The sequence below is a fragment of the Astatotilapia calliptera genome, chromosome 14, assembly GCF_900246225.1.
Source record: "Astatotilapia calliptera chromosome 14, fAstCal1.2, whole genome shotgun sequence".
Classification (NCBI taxonomy): domain Eukaryota; kingdom Metazoa; phylum Chordata; class Actinopteri; order Cichliformes; family Cichlidae; genus Astatotilapia; species Astatotilapia calliptera.
The window spans coordinates 14,349,721-14,368,375 of NC_039315.1; the positions used below are offsets into that span (position 1 = coordinate 14,349,721).

The following is an 18,655-nucleotide window of genomic DNA, read 5'->3' on the forward strand; positions in this document are numbered from 1 at the left end:
ACGTAGGTTTGGGTTCTTTTTTACCTTAATAAATGAAATCATTGTTTACATTTTATATATTTTTTTAAACCCAGAGGTGTGAAGAATATGTAAAAAAACAAAAATCAAGATGGGGTCATATTTTTTTTAAGCCACTCAACAAATCACAAATTTGCCTCAAGAGTCTTTGAAGGTCCTGAGTTGGGATAATTTTTATGAAAAATCCCAGAAAGGTGATTCTGTTCATCTTTACGCAATGTTATAATTGGGAGAAACATTTCAACACTCATCCTGACTCTCATCCTGACTCCCCCAGTCCCCATTGCTTGCTAGTTCCCCAACTTTATGAACAGTACATTTACATGACAATTAACACCATCACATAACAATGATCCACATGATCAGTTTCATGATTGGTGATAAGTAATGTCCCTTATTCATAGCTACCATAGGGTTGGGAATGGCTGCAATCACAGCATTGTAAAACAGTGAAAGATTTAATATTAGGCCTTCTCCTTGGTTCAGAGATGGATATTTCCGTTTTACATAAATTAACTCCTTAACTCCTCACTCAAATTCATCTCTAGGATATACACATCTTCATCATTAAAAGAGTGACTACTGGCAAATAGGCTAAAGTAGACTGCACAGTCCTGGCTTGATGAAGAACCTCTTCTGTTTTGTGTTATTTGTTTAGCCAGAATTTGTCTACTGTCTTTAATGTCTAATTCACACCCATCCTCTCACACAAAATTGCTTAGTTTGGGCCTTAGGAACTAAACACTGGAGTGTGCCATTGTTTTGTGGGATTTTTCTTGCTTGGTGGCCCTAGCAGATGATTTCATTTGTAGGCTTTTGGGTTTAATCCCACTCTGTCTGCATCTGACCATGAATATCAGCTGTTTCCTATAGGCTCTCTTCTTATGTGCTGTGTGTTCATACTCAAGTAACTGGTTTAGGCAGGCCTTTGATGATACATACTGAGCAATCAAGCCCAATAATTATTTCCCAGTTTGCTGAAATCAGTACACATTGCCATTATGACTTATGCACATGTAAATATCAACGGCCAGAAAAATTATCATATGACTCATTATTTTGCAATATCCCCCAAGGCAACTGTAGCGCAATTGTGCTGTTTATATAGTATTACCAAAATGAAACACAACAAATTTCAAATTAATGGGGTGCCTTCTTTCCCATCATGTTCTTCTTAGTATTCTTCTCTGGTTTCAGTAAAATTATATAACATTTTGGAATGAAAATGCAAAATAGCAGTCCAAAACTGGAAGCAAGTATAGCAAATATTTCTACAGCAACACTAAACTTCCCAGGGGAGCTGACATATGCTGGGATAAATGTAATCCATACTGCACAGAATATCAGCATGCTAAAAGTAATAAACTTGGCTTCGTTGAAATTATCGGGTAGTTTCCGAGCCAGAAAAGCAAAAATGAAACATAAAATGGCCAAGATTCCTATATATCCAAGCACAGCCCAGTACCCTACAGCTGATCCCAGAGCACACTCTAAGATGATTTTATCTTTGAATTCCTTAAAATTCTTAAATGGAAATGGAGGAGAACTTGTTAACCAAATGATACAAATGACAACTTGTATAAGAGTGAATCCCAAAACACACAGCCTTTGTTGTGTGTGTCCAAACAATTTCATATTGCTATCTGGACGTGTAGCTCTGAAGGCCATTAAAACAAGTATTGTTTTTCCCAAAACACAAGAGATACAGAGGACAAAGGTGATGCCAAATGCTACATGTCGGAGCATGCAGGACCAATCAGAGGGCTGACCAATGAAGGTCAGAGAACACAGGAAGCACAGAATTAAGGAGAAGAGCAGCAGGAAGCTCAGTTCAGAGTTGTTTGCCCTGACAATAGGAGTTTTTCTGTGTTTGAAGAAAATTTGCGCCACACCAGCAGTTGTGCATGTTCCAAATACAGATGCTGCAGTGAGCAGTGCTCCCATAATTTCTTCATATGATAGATACACTGCTTCCTTCTTTATACAAGCATCTCTTCTCTCATTTGACCAATATTCAGGGAGACATCTCACACAGGTGACAGAATCTGCCAAAAAATAAAATGAAATTCATATATATATATATATATATATATATATATATATATATATATATATATATATATATATTTATAGCTCGACCTGAATAACAGATAATTGATGGACAGTGCCACAAAGATATCACAACAGTATGACAACTACATGATCATTCAACAGTACTATGATTCAGTCATAATTTAGTTTGGTTAACTATTAAATAAACTCATAAGAATACCATTGAGCACATGACGAATGTTCTTGAAAGCATTATGTCAGGACATTAATGTTGATTAAAATTTCTATCGATATGCAAATTATTAAGGTTATGTCTGGTTGCATATACTTTTAATTTAATTACTTATATTTAATCAAGAAGAAAAACAAAGATTTAACATGGCCAAATGTCAAACCATGACATTTATGTTTTGTGGCAAAGCTAGTAACAAAAATGCAAAAGATTACATTAAATATTATAGTAAACCTGTAATGTTGCTGATCTCTCCTTCTGCACATCTTATACAGTCATAGCAACAAACAGGCCTTCCTTTCTGGAGAACTTTACGTGTTCCTGGAGGACATTTTTCACTGCAAACTGACACAGGAACCTGCATGAACAGAAGCATTATGAGAAAAAAAATTATTATTTTTTTTTCTTAATTTATTTTTTTTTTGTTTTTTGTTTTTTTAAGTTCAGCACCGAAAAACGCCGAGCGTCAGAAGTTTGGGTCGAATCACGGGGGAGGAAATATTTGAGGTTTTTCACGAGGTCCTGGTGTGGGCGGGTGTGACGGTCTCCTCCAGGTGAAGGGAAAAAAACAAAAAACAAAAAGGAAGAAGAAGAAAAGATGACCCATGCCGTCATGGATAGTGCAGCAACAACTGTATGTATAATATTGCCCTTGCAACCATAAATTGTTAATTTTGATGAATTATGGAACATTAAAGCTCATATAGGTTTTGCTGTGATTAAATAATTTGCAGTGCCTCAATAATGCCATACTTTTTATTAATAAGGGTTATGAAGTTATATAGTATAGTATTAAGTGGACACAGCCCTGAAAAATAAAGGCATTAGACCATGTGTCCTTGGGGAGTAGAAAGCTGTAGACTCGCTCACGCTTGCCTGGCAAAATGTAGATAAGAGGGGACCATCTCTAGTGGAAAGTTACTGAGACACTGTTGTTTAGACTAGAATGAGAGAGCTTCTGTAATAAACCTGTTAGGGGCACACCACCATTTTGAGATCCACGGCAACGTGTCATGCAGGACGCATCTCCCATCTAGAAGTAATAAAGTGTTAAATGGTCTACTGAGCAGTGTTTTGTCTTCCATTGGATGCCTCTGAGGAATCGAAAGAACTCGGTGAAGTGTTGATATTTACAGTTTAAAAGCCTTGTGCCAAATTATTTTATTAAAATGGAATTACTGATTATTAAAATTAGTTACACTGATACCTTACCTGCTTTGAGTTTCTTGCCCAAATTAAAGACTTGTTTTGCAGATGCAGCTGTTTTTCTGGAGCTAAAGATGCATCATAAAGACCAACTGTTACAAATTCCACAACGCCATTTTCTCTTGGCTGCCAGTTTATAATTTCATATTTTGCTGCTGGATCTCCATTCTCATCAAAGTAAACCTCCTCTCCTTCTTTTGTTTTGAAGTAAATGTTTTTTATGTGCTGTAAAATCTATAAAAAGGCATTAATTTATTTAATTACCCATCAGTAATTTGGCAAAAAGATGAGATGTAACTGGCAAAAGAACAAAAAATATCAATTTAATGTACTTTAAAAATATATATAAAAACATTTTTTTTTTATTGATTGTTATTGTGTAATGTTAAAACTATACTTTAAGTTATTAAAAAGCTCACCGTGAATGGGTCTAGCGGAACAGCTTTGTTACATGTTTTATTACATTTGAGGATATTGTGAAGTGCATGGGCCACAGTATACACTCCTTTATAGACGTTGTTAAAGACAGGCATGAGAGACATATCAGTGTAGCTGTTTTGTACTCCTGTCAGGTCTTCATCTCCAGTACACTCTCTTTGAATGTTTGCTGATGATGCTGACTGCCTAAATTTACAGTTAAATAATGCCTCCCAGAACTCAGTAAACAGTCCATTATTAGATGAATTGAGTGGCTTCACATCCAGCATGAACTCTCTCAGGCCGCTGATATGTGCTTTTGGAATAGAAAGGCCTATGGCACCATCCAGTATGTGATGTATATCCATTGCAGCTATTTGAGAATCAACTATCCAGCCCTCGCTACCTACCCACTGGTATTCAGTCAAATTATGCTGGGATAATACATGTATTAGCACATCCATATCCATGTGTGACATAAAGGCAACAATCACCTTGGAAGTTGAAGTTTTGACAATGTCAATTATCTCTTGTATTTTGTCTGATGGATCTGTCCTGAAAAAAGATACAGAATACTCCAGACAGATGCCCAGCTGCTGTGCAGTTTCTGTGAATGTAGCCATGCCATTATTTCCATAATCATCATTATTTCTAATAGCTCCAACCCAAGTCCATCCAAAATACTTGACCAAATGGGCCAGGGCTCTGCTCTGGTAGTAGTCACTGGGTATTGTTCTGAGGAAGGATGGGTACTTGGTTTTGTCACTGAGACAAGCACATGTGGCAAAGTGGCTGATCTAAAAGAAAAAGTCCTAAGTAGAACATTCACACTTGCATTTTTTGCCACAAATATTTATTATTAGCTATCTCACCCACCATTGGTATATAAAATGGTCCAAGGACAGTAGCTATTGCCATGCAAGGAGAGGAAGATGTCTCTCCAATTATGGCCTGCACTTGTGAAGGTCTGGTACATGCCGTCTTGGATAGTGCAGCAACAACTGTATTATCGGTAGTCAATGCCAATGCAACTTTTACACTTCTTGCAATGGAGCCACATTCATCATAGATTTTGTAGCCTAGAGAGACTCCTGGCAGTAGGTCTGTACTATTATTAATCTCCTCAATGGCAAAAAGCATAGCCTGAGCAAACTGGAAGCCTCTGAAATTCAAACTTGATTCAATTTGAAATATGGAATTAAAACCAAATGACGTTTAAACCAGAAACAGTGGAATGACAAAAGCATATCGTTAGCTTCATAGCATAAGTGCCTAAGTCATTTGACTTAGTCAAATGACTTAGGCAATTATGCTATGAAGCTAACGATATACGATTATCTTAATACTCAGTATTTCACATACCTGGTACATTGCAGTGGCAGTGGTTTATGCAAGTAGGTGTCCATTCTGTCTTTCCAACTGCTGTAAAATGAGAAGATCCCCCCTAATACCATATTACCATCCTGAGATAGTTGGGGGTTTTCAGGATCCCCCATTTGCCTGCATACTTGTTCATCAGCCTGAGAGAAAGACACCACCAATAACACTTGTAAAATTGCCCAACCCTGCTGTGGCCAGCTATGCGTTGATGTCATGCTGTCAGTGAGAAATAAAACACTGGATTGCATCACATGTGCCTTTAGATACATTTGAATCTTAAACTGGTATTTATGCATTTTTGGAGTAACATGAGAAATAATGGAGTAGTGATGACTCATTTCTGTCAACCTATAGGTGGAGCAAGAAGAGAGACATACCCAAATGAAAAAAAGCAAACAAAAAAGGGTTTTCATTTGTAGCCTGCTTTGCAAACCTCTAAAATATATACATAGTTTATCTCACTGAAACATCATGTTGTCTTGGACATTTGTTTTTAAACATGTATTTAAACATAGATTTGTAACAGTAGAAAACGGTGAAAGCCAAATGAAGGTTAATGTATGAAAAGATACGAATACTGAATTTCAGGAAAGCAAACTGATTTTGTTAGGAATTGATGGTTTATTTCCTGAGTCAGTCGATTTAGACCTCCATTAGCATTCCTTTGAATTTATTACAAAGAAGTACAAAACTGTCCTTTCTTTCATTTCATTTTGTATTTTCAAACTCCTGAAGGCATTCTTACATATGTAATTTAACCTCCTAAGTCCCAAACTCTTCCATGGCATGCATTTCTAATTTCTCTTTGATATTTGGGCTGATTGGGACCCGATGAATGTAAAACCAAGATTCACCAGATTTTTTTTTTTTTACCCGATTTTTGTTTCTTAGAAAAATGAGAGCCACATATAAAGACATTAATTTTAAATTTTGATAAAACAAAGGCAGTATAATGTCCTCGTAAGTGGATATCAGGCCCTTGTGGAGCTAAACTTAGTATTTTGGTCTAGACAACCCAAAATGTGATGTCCACATATGTGGACGCCAGGTCATAGGAGGTTAAAACACAAATATTAAATTGCACTGGGTTATTTTACATTTCAAATTTCCAATGAAAATGATAAAATATATTTGCAAACGTCGAAATGAAAGTAAACGTGGAGTTATTGGAATTTCATTGCACTCATACTGTCTTGGAGTTTTGTATTTTTTTTTAACCTTTTTGGGGATATTTCTCTGTTGGTTTCTTTATGTTTATGTTCTTTGGTCTTTTCCTCATAGTTTTTTGGGTTTCATTCATGATTATATTTTGTATGTACTTAGTTGCTTATTTCAACACCTACAATTAAATTGTAGGTGCTCCACACCAACTGTGCCAGATTAAAATATAAATATTAGACAGGAGAAATATATACAATCAATAAATACAACCAAGAGGGATATATACAAAATAAGAGAAATATATACAAGAAAAAGGCACACATTGGAGAACAAAATGGTTGCAAATTGCTCAGAGGTAATGCAAACAAGACACTTAGTCTGAATAGGGTTGGTGTAGGAGTGGCCTGAGCAGAGATGGGCAGTAACGCATTACTTGTGACGCGTTACTGTAATCCGATTACTTTTTTTCAAGTAACGAGTATAGTAAGGGATTGCTGTTGCAAAAACGGTAATTAGATTACCGTTACTTTCCCGTAAGCACGCTGCGTTACTGCGTTACTACGTTACTGCGTTACTACGTTACTAAAACCGTGATTTTTTTGCGAGAATGTCTCATGACAGTGACACAAGCGAGTGCGATGTTTGTGACAAAAGCTGTGTGCAGATCAACAATGGATAATATATCAAGTGCGGGAGAGAGTATGAGCGTACAGCGTTTAAAGCGTGGAAGTACCGACCTTATTTTGAATTTGATTCCATAAAAAGTGACAAAAACATTAGTGTCTGTTGTGCATGACACGTTGCCGTGGATCTCAAAATGGTGGTGTGCCCCTAACAGGTTTATTACAGAAGCTCTCTCATTCTAGTCTAAACAACAGTGTCTCAGTAACTTTCCACTAGAGATGGTCCCTCTGGTGAATCTTGGTTTTACATTCATCGGGTCCCAATCAGCCCAAATATCAAAGAGAAATTAGAAATGCATGCCATGGAAGAGTTCGGGACTTAAGAGGTTAAATTACATATCTAAGAATGCCTTCAGGAGTTTGAAAATACAAAATGAAATGAAAGAAAGGACAGTTTTGTACTTCTTTGTAATAAATTCAAAGGAATGCTAATGGAGGTCTAAATCGACTGACTCAGGAAATAAACCATCAATTCCTAACAAAATCAGTTTGCTTTCCTGAAATCCAGTATTCGTATCTTTTCCTGTGCAAGAATATTCAAAATTGCCTCATATTTTTTTAAATGCCTCTCTGTGCAAAATGGGTTTACAAACATGAACAACTTCCTGAGAGGAAAAATAAAAAAATAAATTAAAGGTTTGTTGCAAAAATAACCCCACATTTAATTCTCACATCTTTTCAGTGACTGGTGTGAGCCTGTTTGTTGCTGCAGATCCTCTCAAACCTGGGTTGCAGTTTCGAGACTGCCACTTTGACTTCATTTTCAATGTCCAGCTTAGATTTGTATTTTGTCTTGATTGAAGCCACAGCAGAAAAGCCTACCTCACATAAGTAGGATGTGGTAAAAGGAAGAAGTATTGCCAGGGCTCTCTTTGTCCACTCCAATCCAAAATGCAGCCAGGGTCTTTGAATTAAACTGCAGCCTCTTAATTGAATCAGAGGTAAGATCAATGAACTGTTCCTCCTCAGATGTGTGTCAGCAGGGGGTGTTGCACTGAAGGGGTCACGGATCCAGTCATTCTTTGGAATCTTGCACCAGGAAATATCTCTGGAAATGTTTCTGAAGGGCAGACATGTGTTCTTTTATGCATGGGATCACTGTATTCTGCAGCTTGTTGTCTTCAATGAATGATTTCAAATTCTCAAACGAGTCCACGTTTCCATCTTTCACTCGCTGCTTCCACATTTCAAGTTTTCTGACAAATGATGTGACTTTATCTGTCAGATGTGGGAGGTGAGTGTTTGTGCTCTGCATCTGCAAATTTAGTTCATTGAGTTTCAGGAACATGTCACTGAGGTATGCCAGTTTCATGAGAAAGTTGTTACAGTTAAATTTGTTGGTAAGATCACTGCCCTCTTCCTTCAAAAAGATGCGGATCTCATCTCGCAGTTCAAAGACCCTGGATAGCATCTTCCCACGTGACAGCCATCGGGACTTGCTGTGATACAAAACGGCTGTGTGGTCGGAGCCCATTTCTTCACACAGTGCCGAAAAAATCCGGGCTTTCACAGGTCGTGTTTTGATGTAGTTGACTGTGGTGATGACATCAGTACGGTGTACATTTTAGGACATCGTCAGGTATCAGACAAAAAATTGTCAGGTGTCAGTTGTCAAAAAAAAAATTGTCAGGTATCAGAAAAAAAATTGTCAGGTGTCAGTTGTCAAAAAAAAATTGTCAGGTATCAGAAAAAAAATTGTCAGGTATCAGAAAAAAAATTGTCAGGTGTCAGTTGTCAAAAAAAAAAAAGTCAGGTATCAGACAAAAAATTGTCAGGTGTCAGAAAAAAAGTTGTCAGGTGTCAGAAAAAAAGTTGTCAGGTGTCAGAAAAAAAATTGTCAGGTGTCAGAAAAAAAGTTGTCAGGTGTCAGAAAAAAAGTTGTCAGGTGTCAGAAAAAAAATTGTCAGGTGTCAGAAAAAAAGTTGTCAGGTGTCAGAACACAAGGTACCAGAGAGAAAATCTTCCTGCAGGTGGCGCTGTTGTCATTTCCCACCCGAATTGATTTCCAAATACGTCATCAACGTGTGACCGTGGGAGAGCGTAAGGTCATTGACCTCACCGGAGTTTTACCGTGGTTCAGGCTCCTAACGACACAAGGTAAGTTTAACTTTTTCTCCCTTTTGTTCATATTTTTGCCACAGTTGTGTTATATTAAGTTGCAGTTATGTTGTGAAAGTTACATATCAGAGACGGAAAGCCAGTTTTGTACGAAACCAAATCAGTACTATTTTTGTCTGGCTAATTCATTCTAGCTAGCGACAGTGGTGAAACGTGATTCAAATTTAAACTGTTCAGTAATTGTTTTGTATACATTTCAGCAAATGGACAAGCTGAAAGCTCACGAGCAGCCTGCATCCTTTCTGTCGCTCTTTTTCTTTATTTCTCTTTTCTATATTGCTACTGTCGGGATATGTTTTGATCCCGATATGTTTTTTTCTGTTGTTGTTTTTAGACTTTGCTGCAATATGTCATCTGACGATGATGAAAGGAGTATCCGACTCTGGCTGGTTCCCATGACTGTACCAAAAATACTTTTTTTTTTTTAAATTAAAAAAAGAGCATTAAAAATAAATGACTAAAGTACAACTTATTTATTAACTACTGTTCACCTCTTTCATATCAAAGAAGTGTATTTTTTGCTACACATGTTTTATTTGTGGGCACTGAATAGACGATGCTTTTAGTGTAATTGCCACATAAAAAGATTTAGTACTTTACTGGTTAATTACTTATGTTCAGTGTAAGACGTGGGTGATCAATTAGACTGTTGTTGTTACACTTAACCTTTCAAGATATGATGATAATAACATTGTTCAACAAAGGCTTAAAACAAAAGGAAATCAGCTGTGCACTGAATTCATATGGGCATAAAATAAGGTAAGTCTGCATTTCAACAGTTTCCGTGACAACTCTCTAAAATGACAAAACATGCAGTTTGCATTTAATATAATGTAAGTCTGTGTTGTCTTTTAACAGTGAGAGGCATCTGAGACGAGTTTTAAAACTTCTAGGGTTGAAGCGAAGATGCCCCCAACGACCTTTTACTGAAATCCACAAAGCTGTGGAGGTACAGTGGGGCAAAAAAGTATTTAGTCAGCCACCGATTGTGCAAGTTCCCCCACCTAAAATGATGACAGAGGTCAGTAATTTGCACCAGAGGTACACTTCAACTGTGAGAGACAGAATGTGAAAAAAAAATCCATGAATTCACATGGTGGGATTTGTAAAGAATTTATTCGTAAATCAGGGTGGAAAATAAGTATTTGGTCAATACCAAAAATACAACTCAATACTTTGCAACATAACCTTTGTTGGCAATAACAGAGGTCAAACGTTTACTATAGGTCTTTACCAGGTTTGCACACACAGTAGCTGGTATTTTGACCCATTCCTCCATGCAGATCTTCTCGAGAGCAGTGATGTTTTGGGGCTGTCGCCGAGCAACACGGACTTTCAACTCCCGCCACAGATTTTCTATGGGGTTGAGGTCTGGAGACTGGCTAGGCCACTCCAGGACTTTCAAATGCTTCTTACGGAGCCACTCCTTTGTTGCCCGGGCGGTGTGTTTTGGATCATTGTCATGTTGGAAGACCCAGCCTCGTTTCATCTTCAAAGTTCTCACTGATGGAAGGAGGTTTTGGCTCAAAATCTCACGATACATGGCCCCATTCATTCTGTCCTTAACACGGATCAGTCGTCCTGTCCCCTTGGCAGAAAAACAGCCCCATAGCATGATGTTTCCACCCCCATGCTTCACAGTAGGTATGGTGTTCTTGGGATGCAACTCAGTATTCTTCTTCCTCCAAACACGACGAGTTGAGTTTATACCAAAAAGTTCTACTTTGGTTTCATCTGACCACATGACATTCTCCCAATCCTCTGCTGTATCATCCATGTGCTCTCTGGCAAACTTCAGACGGGCCTGGACATGCACTGGCTTCAGCAGCGGAACACGTCTGGCACTGCGGGATTTGATTCCCTGCCGTTGTAGTGTGTTACTGATGGTGACCTTTGTTACTTTGGTCCCAGCTCTCTGCAGGTCATTCACCAGGTCCCCCCGTGTGGTTCTGGGATCTTTGCTCACCGTTCTCATGATCATTTTGACCCCACGGGATGAGATCTTGCGTGGAGCCCCAGATCGAGGGAGATTATCAGTGGTCTTGTATGTCTTCCATTTTCTGATGATTGCTCCCACAGTTGATTTTTTCACACCAAGCTGCTTGCCTATTGTAGATTCACTCTTCCCAGTCTGGTGCATGTCTACAATACTTTTCCTGGTGTCCTTCGAAAGCTCTTTGGTCTTGGCCATGGCGGAGTTTGGAGTCTGACTGTTTGAGGCTGTGGACAGTTGTCTTTTATACAGATGATGAGTTCAAACAGGTGCCATACATACAGGTAACGAGTGGGGGACAGAAAAGCTTCTTACAGAAGACGTTACAGGTCTGTGAGAGCCAGAGATCTTCCTTGTTTGAGGTGACCAAATACTTATTTTCCACCCTGATTTACGAATAAATTCTTTACAAATCCTACCATGTGAATTCATGGATTTTTTTTTCACATTCGGTCTCTCACAGTTGAAGTGTACCTCTGGTGCAAATTACTGACCTCTGTCATCATTTTAAGTGGGGGAACTTGCACAATCGGTGGCTGACTAAATACTTTTTTGCCCCACTGTAAGCGTTAAAACATCAGTGCAAAAAATATATATTTTCCTGAAGTCTGTGTCATGAGCTATTGTAGAAACAATAAATGTTATTTTCTGTAGTGATTTAAAAAAAAAACATTCAATTGTCTGTTTGTTTGTTTTTTAGAGTGAGATGAAACAGTGGTCTCCTGAACAAGGAATCAGGGCAATGGTAAAGCGGGTAAGGGATGTCAGAGGAGTGCGGCCTTGTTACAGGTTGGTTAAATAGTGTGTATATAATCAAGTATTCTCTTGTTTTACTGTTGAGCTCAGAGTAAAATCTATTGTTACTGTAGAGACGATGTTGCTAATATAATGAGATATATGGATGCAAGTGGTCTTCAGAGGAGATCTCCTGGAAAGAAGAAAATTCCCCGTCGGAATTACATCAGCCGTGGTCCAAATGACACATGGCACATTGATGGTATTTATTTTATCTTTTCAATTAACCTTCCAAACATGTTTTGATGGTACTTCTGTTGAAACAAATTGTAATTATTATTTGTTGTTTCATATAGGCAATGATAAACTGAAGTTTTTTGGAATGTGGATACATTTGGGGATTGATGGGTAGGTTTGAATATGGCATTCGCTACTTAATTTATTATATTCAGTGATAGTACAAAGTTGCTTCAAGATAAGGATGTGCGGTAAACTGAGGTGTTATCTCTCCTGAGTAGTCTAGGGCAGGGATGGGCAAGTCCAGGCCTCGAGGGCCGGTGTCCTGCAGGTTTTAGATGTGTCCTTGATCCACAGCTGATTCAAATGGCTAAATTACCCTCACAACATGTTTTGTAGTTCTCCAGAGGCCTGGTAATGAACTAATCATTTTATTCAAGTGTGTTTACCCAGGGTGATATCTAAAACATGCAGGACACTGGCCCTCGAGGTCTGGATTTGGCCAAGCCTGGTCTAAGGGACCAAGATAAAGTATGAATAGTGAAGGAGGATTCAAGATGGCGGTTTTAAAAAGGCTTATTTCCTGCTAGTCTTAAAGTTCCATTTCAGACTGGCAGTTAATTTCAGGGAGGGCCAAGACCAACACAACAAACAAAACATCCCTGATATAAAGTAAACAGAATTTAACTCCAAAGAAAATAAAACGTACAATTTACGATAACCTACCTAACCAACACATAAACAGGAGAATACAAGGGATTACAAAACAAAAGGCAGCTCTCCCCTCGCGTCAGTCTGAACACAGTCAAGAGTCACATTCAATTCCAAAGGCATGTAAGCCTACACAACTATGGCAGTCAAAATGGCCGGAGGAACCAGATACAACGCCTAGACATAATACAATGGAAAACCAGCATACTCTTGGGGAATGTAACAAAAACCAAACATAGTGCCAAAACATGATTAAATCATATGTACAAGTGGCCACTTTTCTGTTTCTTTCTTTTCAGATTTTCCAGGAAGGTTCTATGGCTAAAGGTGGGCACATCCAACCGCAAGCAAAACTTTGTGGCCAGATACTTCTTTGAGGCTGTTCAAGAACAGGGTGGTATGCAATATACTAAAAAATGGGGGGTTAAAAAAGATTACATTTTGTTAATAAATTGATTTTTTCATCATTCACTAATTATCTTCAGTTTGTGTCTTTAGGCTGTCCTCAAATGATTCGGGGGGACAGAGGAAAGGAGAACCTTGTTGTGGGTCAAATGCAGATGGCATTTCACATGCGAGATCTTGGGAATCAGGCATGGAGGTGCTTCAGAATGGGGACATCAGTGCACAACCAGGTATGTCTTTAAGCTGGTAAATGACTATTTCTAAAGTAACAACCTGACAACAAAACTGATAATGTCATGTTTCTGTTGTTTAGAGAGCTGAATGTTTCAACAGTATTTTAAAGCAGACATGGATTAAGAAATGGCTGACAACATTTGAGGTAAAGCAAATCTTTCACCTGTAAAACCTATTAACAAAGACTAGCCATCCAAATTTCGTTAAACATACGATGGATTAGTTTATCTGAAAACACAAGGCCAGAATCTGTGTTTATGTACATCTGTACCTTTTCACTAATGAAATTCTCACCTTCACAACTTATGTCTTTTTCAAAACAACATGCGTAGGCCATGATGGAGTCTGGGATCCTTGAACTGGACAATCCTGTGCACATGTAAGTCAATATTTTTAGACATGAAAAATAATCAAGCAGCAGTATGAAAGTATGTGGTCTAGGAATGCCTTTGTTTTTTGAGTACTGATTAAAATTTAGCTTTTACTTATTCTACCTCAAAGAAGCAGATGAACATATTAATTTTTTAATTCTCCTTTTTCATAGCAACTGCTTGCAGTACTCACACTTGCCACTGCTTCAAAGAGACTTAAAAACGGAGCAAACAGTTTGGAACACCCATGACATCCGCAAGCAACGCAATGCACCTGGTCCATTTGGGAAACCCGACCTTCTGTTTACCTCACCACCTCCTGGTATGTCATTTGAAAGCCTGTGGGGTTTTATTTTTTTGTTTGTTTTTTAACTTTCATTAGTTTACTTTTACTTTGATATAGCACTCTTCACAGGATAAAAACCACAAAGTGGCTTCACAATAATATAAAACAGATAAACATAAAACAGCACAATCGAACATACAGAATAAATGCAATCAAGGAAACGTAATGATGGAGGCAGAGCATTCCATGACCTGGGAGCCACCGCTTTGGAAGATCTATTGCCTCTGGTCTTCTGGTGGGACTACTAACAGCCATTGATTAGATGATCACAGGCTGGGAGAGGGAGCGTGGGGTTCTATAAGATCAGAAATTAAGGCAGGAGCTTCACGATTCGGAGCATTGAAAGTCATTACTAAAATTTTAAAATGAATTTTCTAAAATATACTGGAAGCCAGTGTAATGAGCGTAAAACTGTTATAATGTGCTTTCTCTTTTGTGTCTTCCGAAGAAGCCTACTTGTAGTACAATAAGAGATTTCTGAATTTCTACTGTCAATACTAAAATGGCTTCATATTGACACCTTTAACTAAAAATTTATCTAAATGTTTGAGTGATATTTCCATCTTTAAGTTTCTGTAATAACATCTGTAAACACTGACTGCTTCTTATACAGGTTCTAGAACAGCTTTGTCATTATTCATTTATTTTTAACATTCAAAGTGAACATCTTTTCAATATTGTCTTTCATTCGCAGGATATGGCAATGTGCTGCACATTGTTGACCCAGACCTTTTAGACTATGCCAAGCAATTAATCTGTGAGAGGGAAGAGCCTTCACTGGTAGCAAACCAGGAATTCAGAGACATGTGCCAGAACATTTTAGAAAACAGCCAGTTTCCCTGCACACCTGATGGTTGCCTTGCTGCATACCTCATGCTAGTCCAAGAGCTCACAACTGCCATGAACAGAAATGCAGTTCCTACACTTTCTACGTTTGCCGAGGCAAATGACATATACATCTTTCTGAAGAGAGAGAGGATGGAAGGTGCACCAGTAAACATTTCCAATGACCAATAAAATCATACAACAGTGTTTGTTAACATTTATTTATCCTTGTTTAAAATCAACAGGTAATTTGAAAACTGTCTGACCAACAAAATGTACAATAAAATGTTGAAATACAATTGACAAGGTGCCATCTTTCATAATGATTCAGTGTTTCATTTACCACAACTTTTGTTAACAATAATGTAGAACATAATTCACATTGAAAGACTTTTGAACTGCAGACTGTAGCAACATTACCACTTGTAGCCATATCAGCTCGTAAGATCAAGGCCTGACTTGAGAAACTTAACAACATCAGATGCGGAAGGCCTTGAGTCTGGGTCATAGCTCACCAAACCACCAAGAAAACTGTTTTTGTCACTGAGATGTGATAGGGCATGTGGTGGGGTTTTGGTGGCCATTAGTGCAGCCAGTTCTCTTTGTTTTTTAACCATCCACGGAGCGGAACCCGTCAGGATCTCCAGATATGTGGCTCCGAGGGACCACATGTCTGTCTGGAACGAGGCCTCTTCAAACATCAGTATGCATTCAGGGGCCATGTAAAGATATGTGCCACCAGCTGGACCAGTAGCCTGGGCAGTGAACTTACTCCCTTGACGAAGCATCACAGTGTCTCTTATGTTTGCCATGCCCCAGTCTGTCAGGACTGCCTTCTTAGAAGGGTGGTGAACCTATAAGGTATACATATGAGAACTTACCAGGTTGTCTAAAATTTCACAAATGTTATCAAAAATGTCATTCCAAAGACCACAGCTCATAATTGGGGAAAAAAAAAAAAACCCTCAAAGCTTTTAGCACCCAGATCACCCAATCACTGCAGATTTATTCTGAGATTGTTTATTATACCCAACATTAAAATTAACAGATTGGTTAATGATCCAACCCGGTTTTATAGTCCTGTGCATTTTTTAATCCCCATTCCACTTAAGCAAGTGGTACAGACTAATAAAATAATAGAAACTTTCAGTTTGTAAAGCCTAAACTTACAACATGTTTGGGAATTTTGTAGGTGTGCAAGAACCAACATATTAAAGAAAAATTGGACTATTAAAGAAACAATGTAAGGCTTCTTACTTAAAAATCCTTTATATGAATATGCCAGAAAAGTTTCTCATTGTTCAAATGTAGTGTTTAATAGACTGAAGAGAATAAAGTTAAATAAATAATATACTATTTTTATTTTGATCTTCAAAAACAAAGTGGAGAAAAAGAAAAATACAATATGGCTTACCATGACATTTGCTGGCTTTATATCCTGGTGAATGATTCTCTGTGCATGGATGTACTCTACTGCCATGGATAAGTCCAGTGATATGAAACCGGCATCATCCCCTTCAAGCTATCAAGACAATATATAATATTAATAAAACAATGCGTAGCCAGGTGTGACAATCTAACATGTCAGTCTTTTTATATGTTGTACACAAAGATGGTTTCAAGTACATATTTAAACAAATGCCAGCAATAAAAAGTTCTTTTTTAATATGAGGGTATTAAGATTATTCACATCTACCTAAATGTATTAAACATAAAATTATGAGTATTGGTACCTTCACCAAGCAGCTGTCTGTGTGAAGCACTTGCTGCAGGGTTGCGCCATGAATGTATTCAGCTGCCAACAAAAAGCAGGACTCAGTGCGGGCAACTGCCATGAGTCTGACGATGTTGGGGTTAGACAGTCTCCTAATAAAACAGAAACATGTCCGAATAAAAAAAACAAAATAGAGGCATATTATGTTACAGCTTGAGGAAGAATCGATTTTGACAATGAAAAAAAAAAAAGTGTGTCAAAGTTCTTACAGTGAAACATTTATCTCATGATGAATGTCGCTGTCCTCCATCCCTTGTTGGCCACACATGATCCTTTTAACAGCTGCTGGAGTACCATGAAAAGAACCTCTATTTTCTTTGCAGTTAAAAAAATTAACTTGCAAACATTACCAAAAAATTTAATAAAGTGTTGGATTACCATTTTCAAGGTCTTTTTTAAGCTGCTCGTAAGCTTTCAGCTTGTCCATTTGCTGAAATGTATACAAAACAATTACTGAACAGTTTAAATTTGAATCACGTTTCACCACTGTCGCTAGCTAGAATGAATTAGCCAGACAAAAATAGTACTGATTTGGTTTCGTACAAAACTGGCTTTCCGTCTCTGATATGTAACTTTCACAACATAACTGCAACTTAATATAACACAACTGTGGCAAAAATATGAACAAAAGGGAGAAAAAGTTAAACTTACCTTGTGTCGTTAGGAGCCTGAACCACGGTAAAACTCCGGTGAGGTCAATGACCTTACGCTCTCCCACGGTCACACGTTGATGACGTATTTGGAAATCAATTCGGGTGGGAAATGACAACAGCGCCACCTGCAGGAAGATTTTCTCTCTGGTACCTTGTGTTCTGATACCTGACAATTTTTTTTTTGACAACTGACACCTGACAATTTTTTTTCTGACACCTGACAACTTTTTTGTCTGACACCTGACAATTTTTTTTCTGACACCTGACAACTTTTTTGTCTGACACCTGACAATTTTTTTTCTGATACCTGACATTTTTTTTTCTGACACCTGACAATTTTTTTTCTGACACCTGACAATTTTTTTTCTGATACCTGACTTTTTTTTTTTTTTTGACAACTGACACCTGACAATTTTTTGTCTGATACCTGACAATTTTTTTTTGACAACTGACACCTGACAATTTTTTTTTTGACAACTGACAATTTTTTTTTTGACAACTGACACCTGACAATTTTTTGTCTGATACCTGACGATGTCCTAAAATGTACACCGTACATCAGTCATTACGTTACTCAGCTCAGGTCTGAGCTGTTTAGACGCCAGTGCTTCGCGGTGTATCATACAGTGCGTCCACTGCACATTGGGGGAGACGCGCTTGATGAGTGCTTGCAGCGCTTGCAGTGCAAATCCCCACACAGTCCTCCCATTTCAGCTCGACCTCTTTTAAGTAAGAGTCTATGATTTTAAACAGTTCTTCTGCAGTGGCTCTGGTAGGAACTTGTTTGCAGAAAAGTAATTCCTCCCTCATGCATCAATGAATCTGACATACACAGCAAAATCTCCAGTGTTAAATTAACACTAGAGAGTGTCTATATGGGTCCACACCTCTGAGTGTTAAATACAACACTGTTGAGTGTTAAATTAACACTTTTGACAGTGTTATATGTTTAAAAGTAACCTAGTCAGTTTTGAAGATTAACAATGGCTAACACTGAGTAGTGTTGATTTTCTAACACTGGAATATTTCTAACATTTTGAGTTATTTTCCAGTGTTAGAAAATCAGCACTGCTCAGTGTTAGCCATTGTTAATCTTCAAAACTG

The 18,655-nt window shown here is 37.9% G+C and overlaps 3 protein-coding genes across 4 annotated transcripts; 1 reads left to right on the top strand and 2 right to left on the bottom strand.

The window, feature by feature from the left end:
• Positions 1-1,158: 1,158 nt before the first annotated feature.
• LOC113036759 (extracellular calcium-sensing receptor-like) lies at positions 1,159-11,059 on the bottom strand. The gene is made up of 7 exons (XM_026193223.1): positions 10,772-11,059; positions 5,288-5,388; positions 4,802-5,099; positions 3,928-4,722; positions 3,515-3,742; positions 2,537-2,660; positions 1,159-2,063 (listed from the first exon to the last, which is right to left on the bottom strand). The coding sequence occupies exons 1-7, from the start codon at positions 11,042-11,044 to the stop codon at positions 1,159-1,161; spliced, it is 2,724 nt and encodes a 907-aa protein (XP_026049008.1). The 5' UTR covers positions 11,045-11,059.
• Positions 9,145-13,653, top strand: LOC113036760 (uncharacterized). Its single transcript, XM_026193224.1, has 9 exons — positions 9,145-9,246; positions 9,602-9,639; positions 9,942-10,026; positions 10,126-10,216; positions 11,961-12,049; positions 12,130-12,257; positions 12,352-12,403; positions 13,243-13,340; positions 13,442-13,653. Exons 2-9 carry the CDS (start codon positions 9,615-9,617, stop codon positions 13,588-13,590), a joined length of 717 nt encoding a protein of 238 aa, XP_026049009.1. The 5' UTR covers positions 9,145-9,246; positions 9,602-9,614; the 3' UTR covers positions 13,591-13,653.
• Positions 13,654-15,328: 1,675 nt separating this feature from the next.
• LOC113036761 (mitogen-activated protein kinase kinase kinase 2-like) lies at positions 15,329-17,651 on the bottom strand. 2 transcript variants are annotated; one of them, XM_026193226.1, is made up of 6 exons: positions 17,550-17,651; positions 17,277-17,328; positions 17,108-17,183; positions 16,858-16,990; positions 16,539-16,646; positions 15,329-15,978 (listed from the first exon to the last, which is right to left on the bottom strand). In XM_026193226.1, the coding sequence occupies exons 2-6, from the start codon at positions 17,323-17,325 to the stop codon at positions 15,559-15,561; spliced, it is 786 nt and encodes a 261-aa protein (XP_026049011.1). In that variant the 5' UTR covers positions 17,326-17,328; positions 17,550-17,651; the 3' UTR covers positions 15,329-15,558. The 2 variants fall into 2 exon arrangements, with proteins under 2 accessions (XP_026049011.1, XP_026049012.1); XM_026193227.1 differs by having other exon boundaries at positions 17,108-17,180; positions 17,277-17,651.
• Between the last annotated feature and the right edge of the window lie 1,004 nt (positions 17,652-18,655).

Bases quoted from the DNA above. Each gene is read 5' to 3' on its own strand.
- LOC113036759 (XM_026193223.1), bottom strand. From the start codon at position 11,044: ATGGATGATACAGCAGAGGATTGGGAGAATGTCATGTGGTCAGATGAA. The intron at 4,723-4,801 runs GTGGGTGAGATA...TTTTTCTTTTAG, and splicing joins GACCATTTTATATACCAATG to ATCAGCCACTTTGCCACATG. The intron at 2,064-2,536 runs GTTTACTATAAT...ATTTTTTGGCAG, and splicing joins AGAGATCAGCAACATTACAG to ATTCTGTCACCTGTGTGAGA.
- LOC113036760 (XM_026193224.1), top strand. From the start codon at position 9,615: ATGTCATCTGACGATGATGAAAGGA. The intron at 12,050-12,129 runs GTTGGTTAAATA...TTGTTACTGTAG, and splicing joins GGAGTGCGGCCTTGTTACAG to AGACGATGTTGCTAATATAA. The intron at 13,341-13,441 runs GTATGCAATATA...TTGTGTCTTTAG, and splicing joins GGCTGTTCAAGAACAGGGTG to GCTGTCCTCAAATGATTCGG.
- LOC113036761 (XM_026193226.1), bottom strand. From the start codon at position 17,325: ATGGACAAGCTGAAAGCTTACGAGCAGCTTAAAAAAGACCTTGAAAAT. The intron at 16,991-17,107 runs GTAAGAACTTTG...CTGTTTTATTAG, and splicing joins CATGAGATAAATGTTTCACT to GAGACTGTCTAACCCCAACA. The intron at 15,979-16,538 runs GTAAGCCATATT...TATACCTTATAG, and splicing joins TAAAGCCAGCAAATGTCATG to GTTCACCACCCTTCTAAGAA.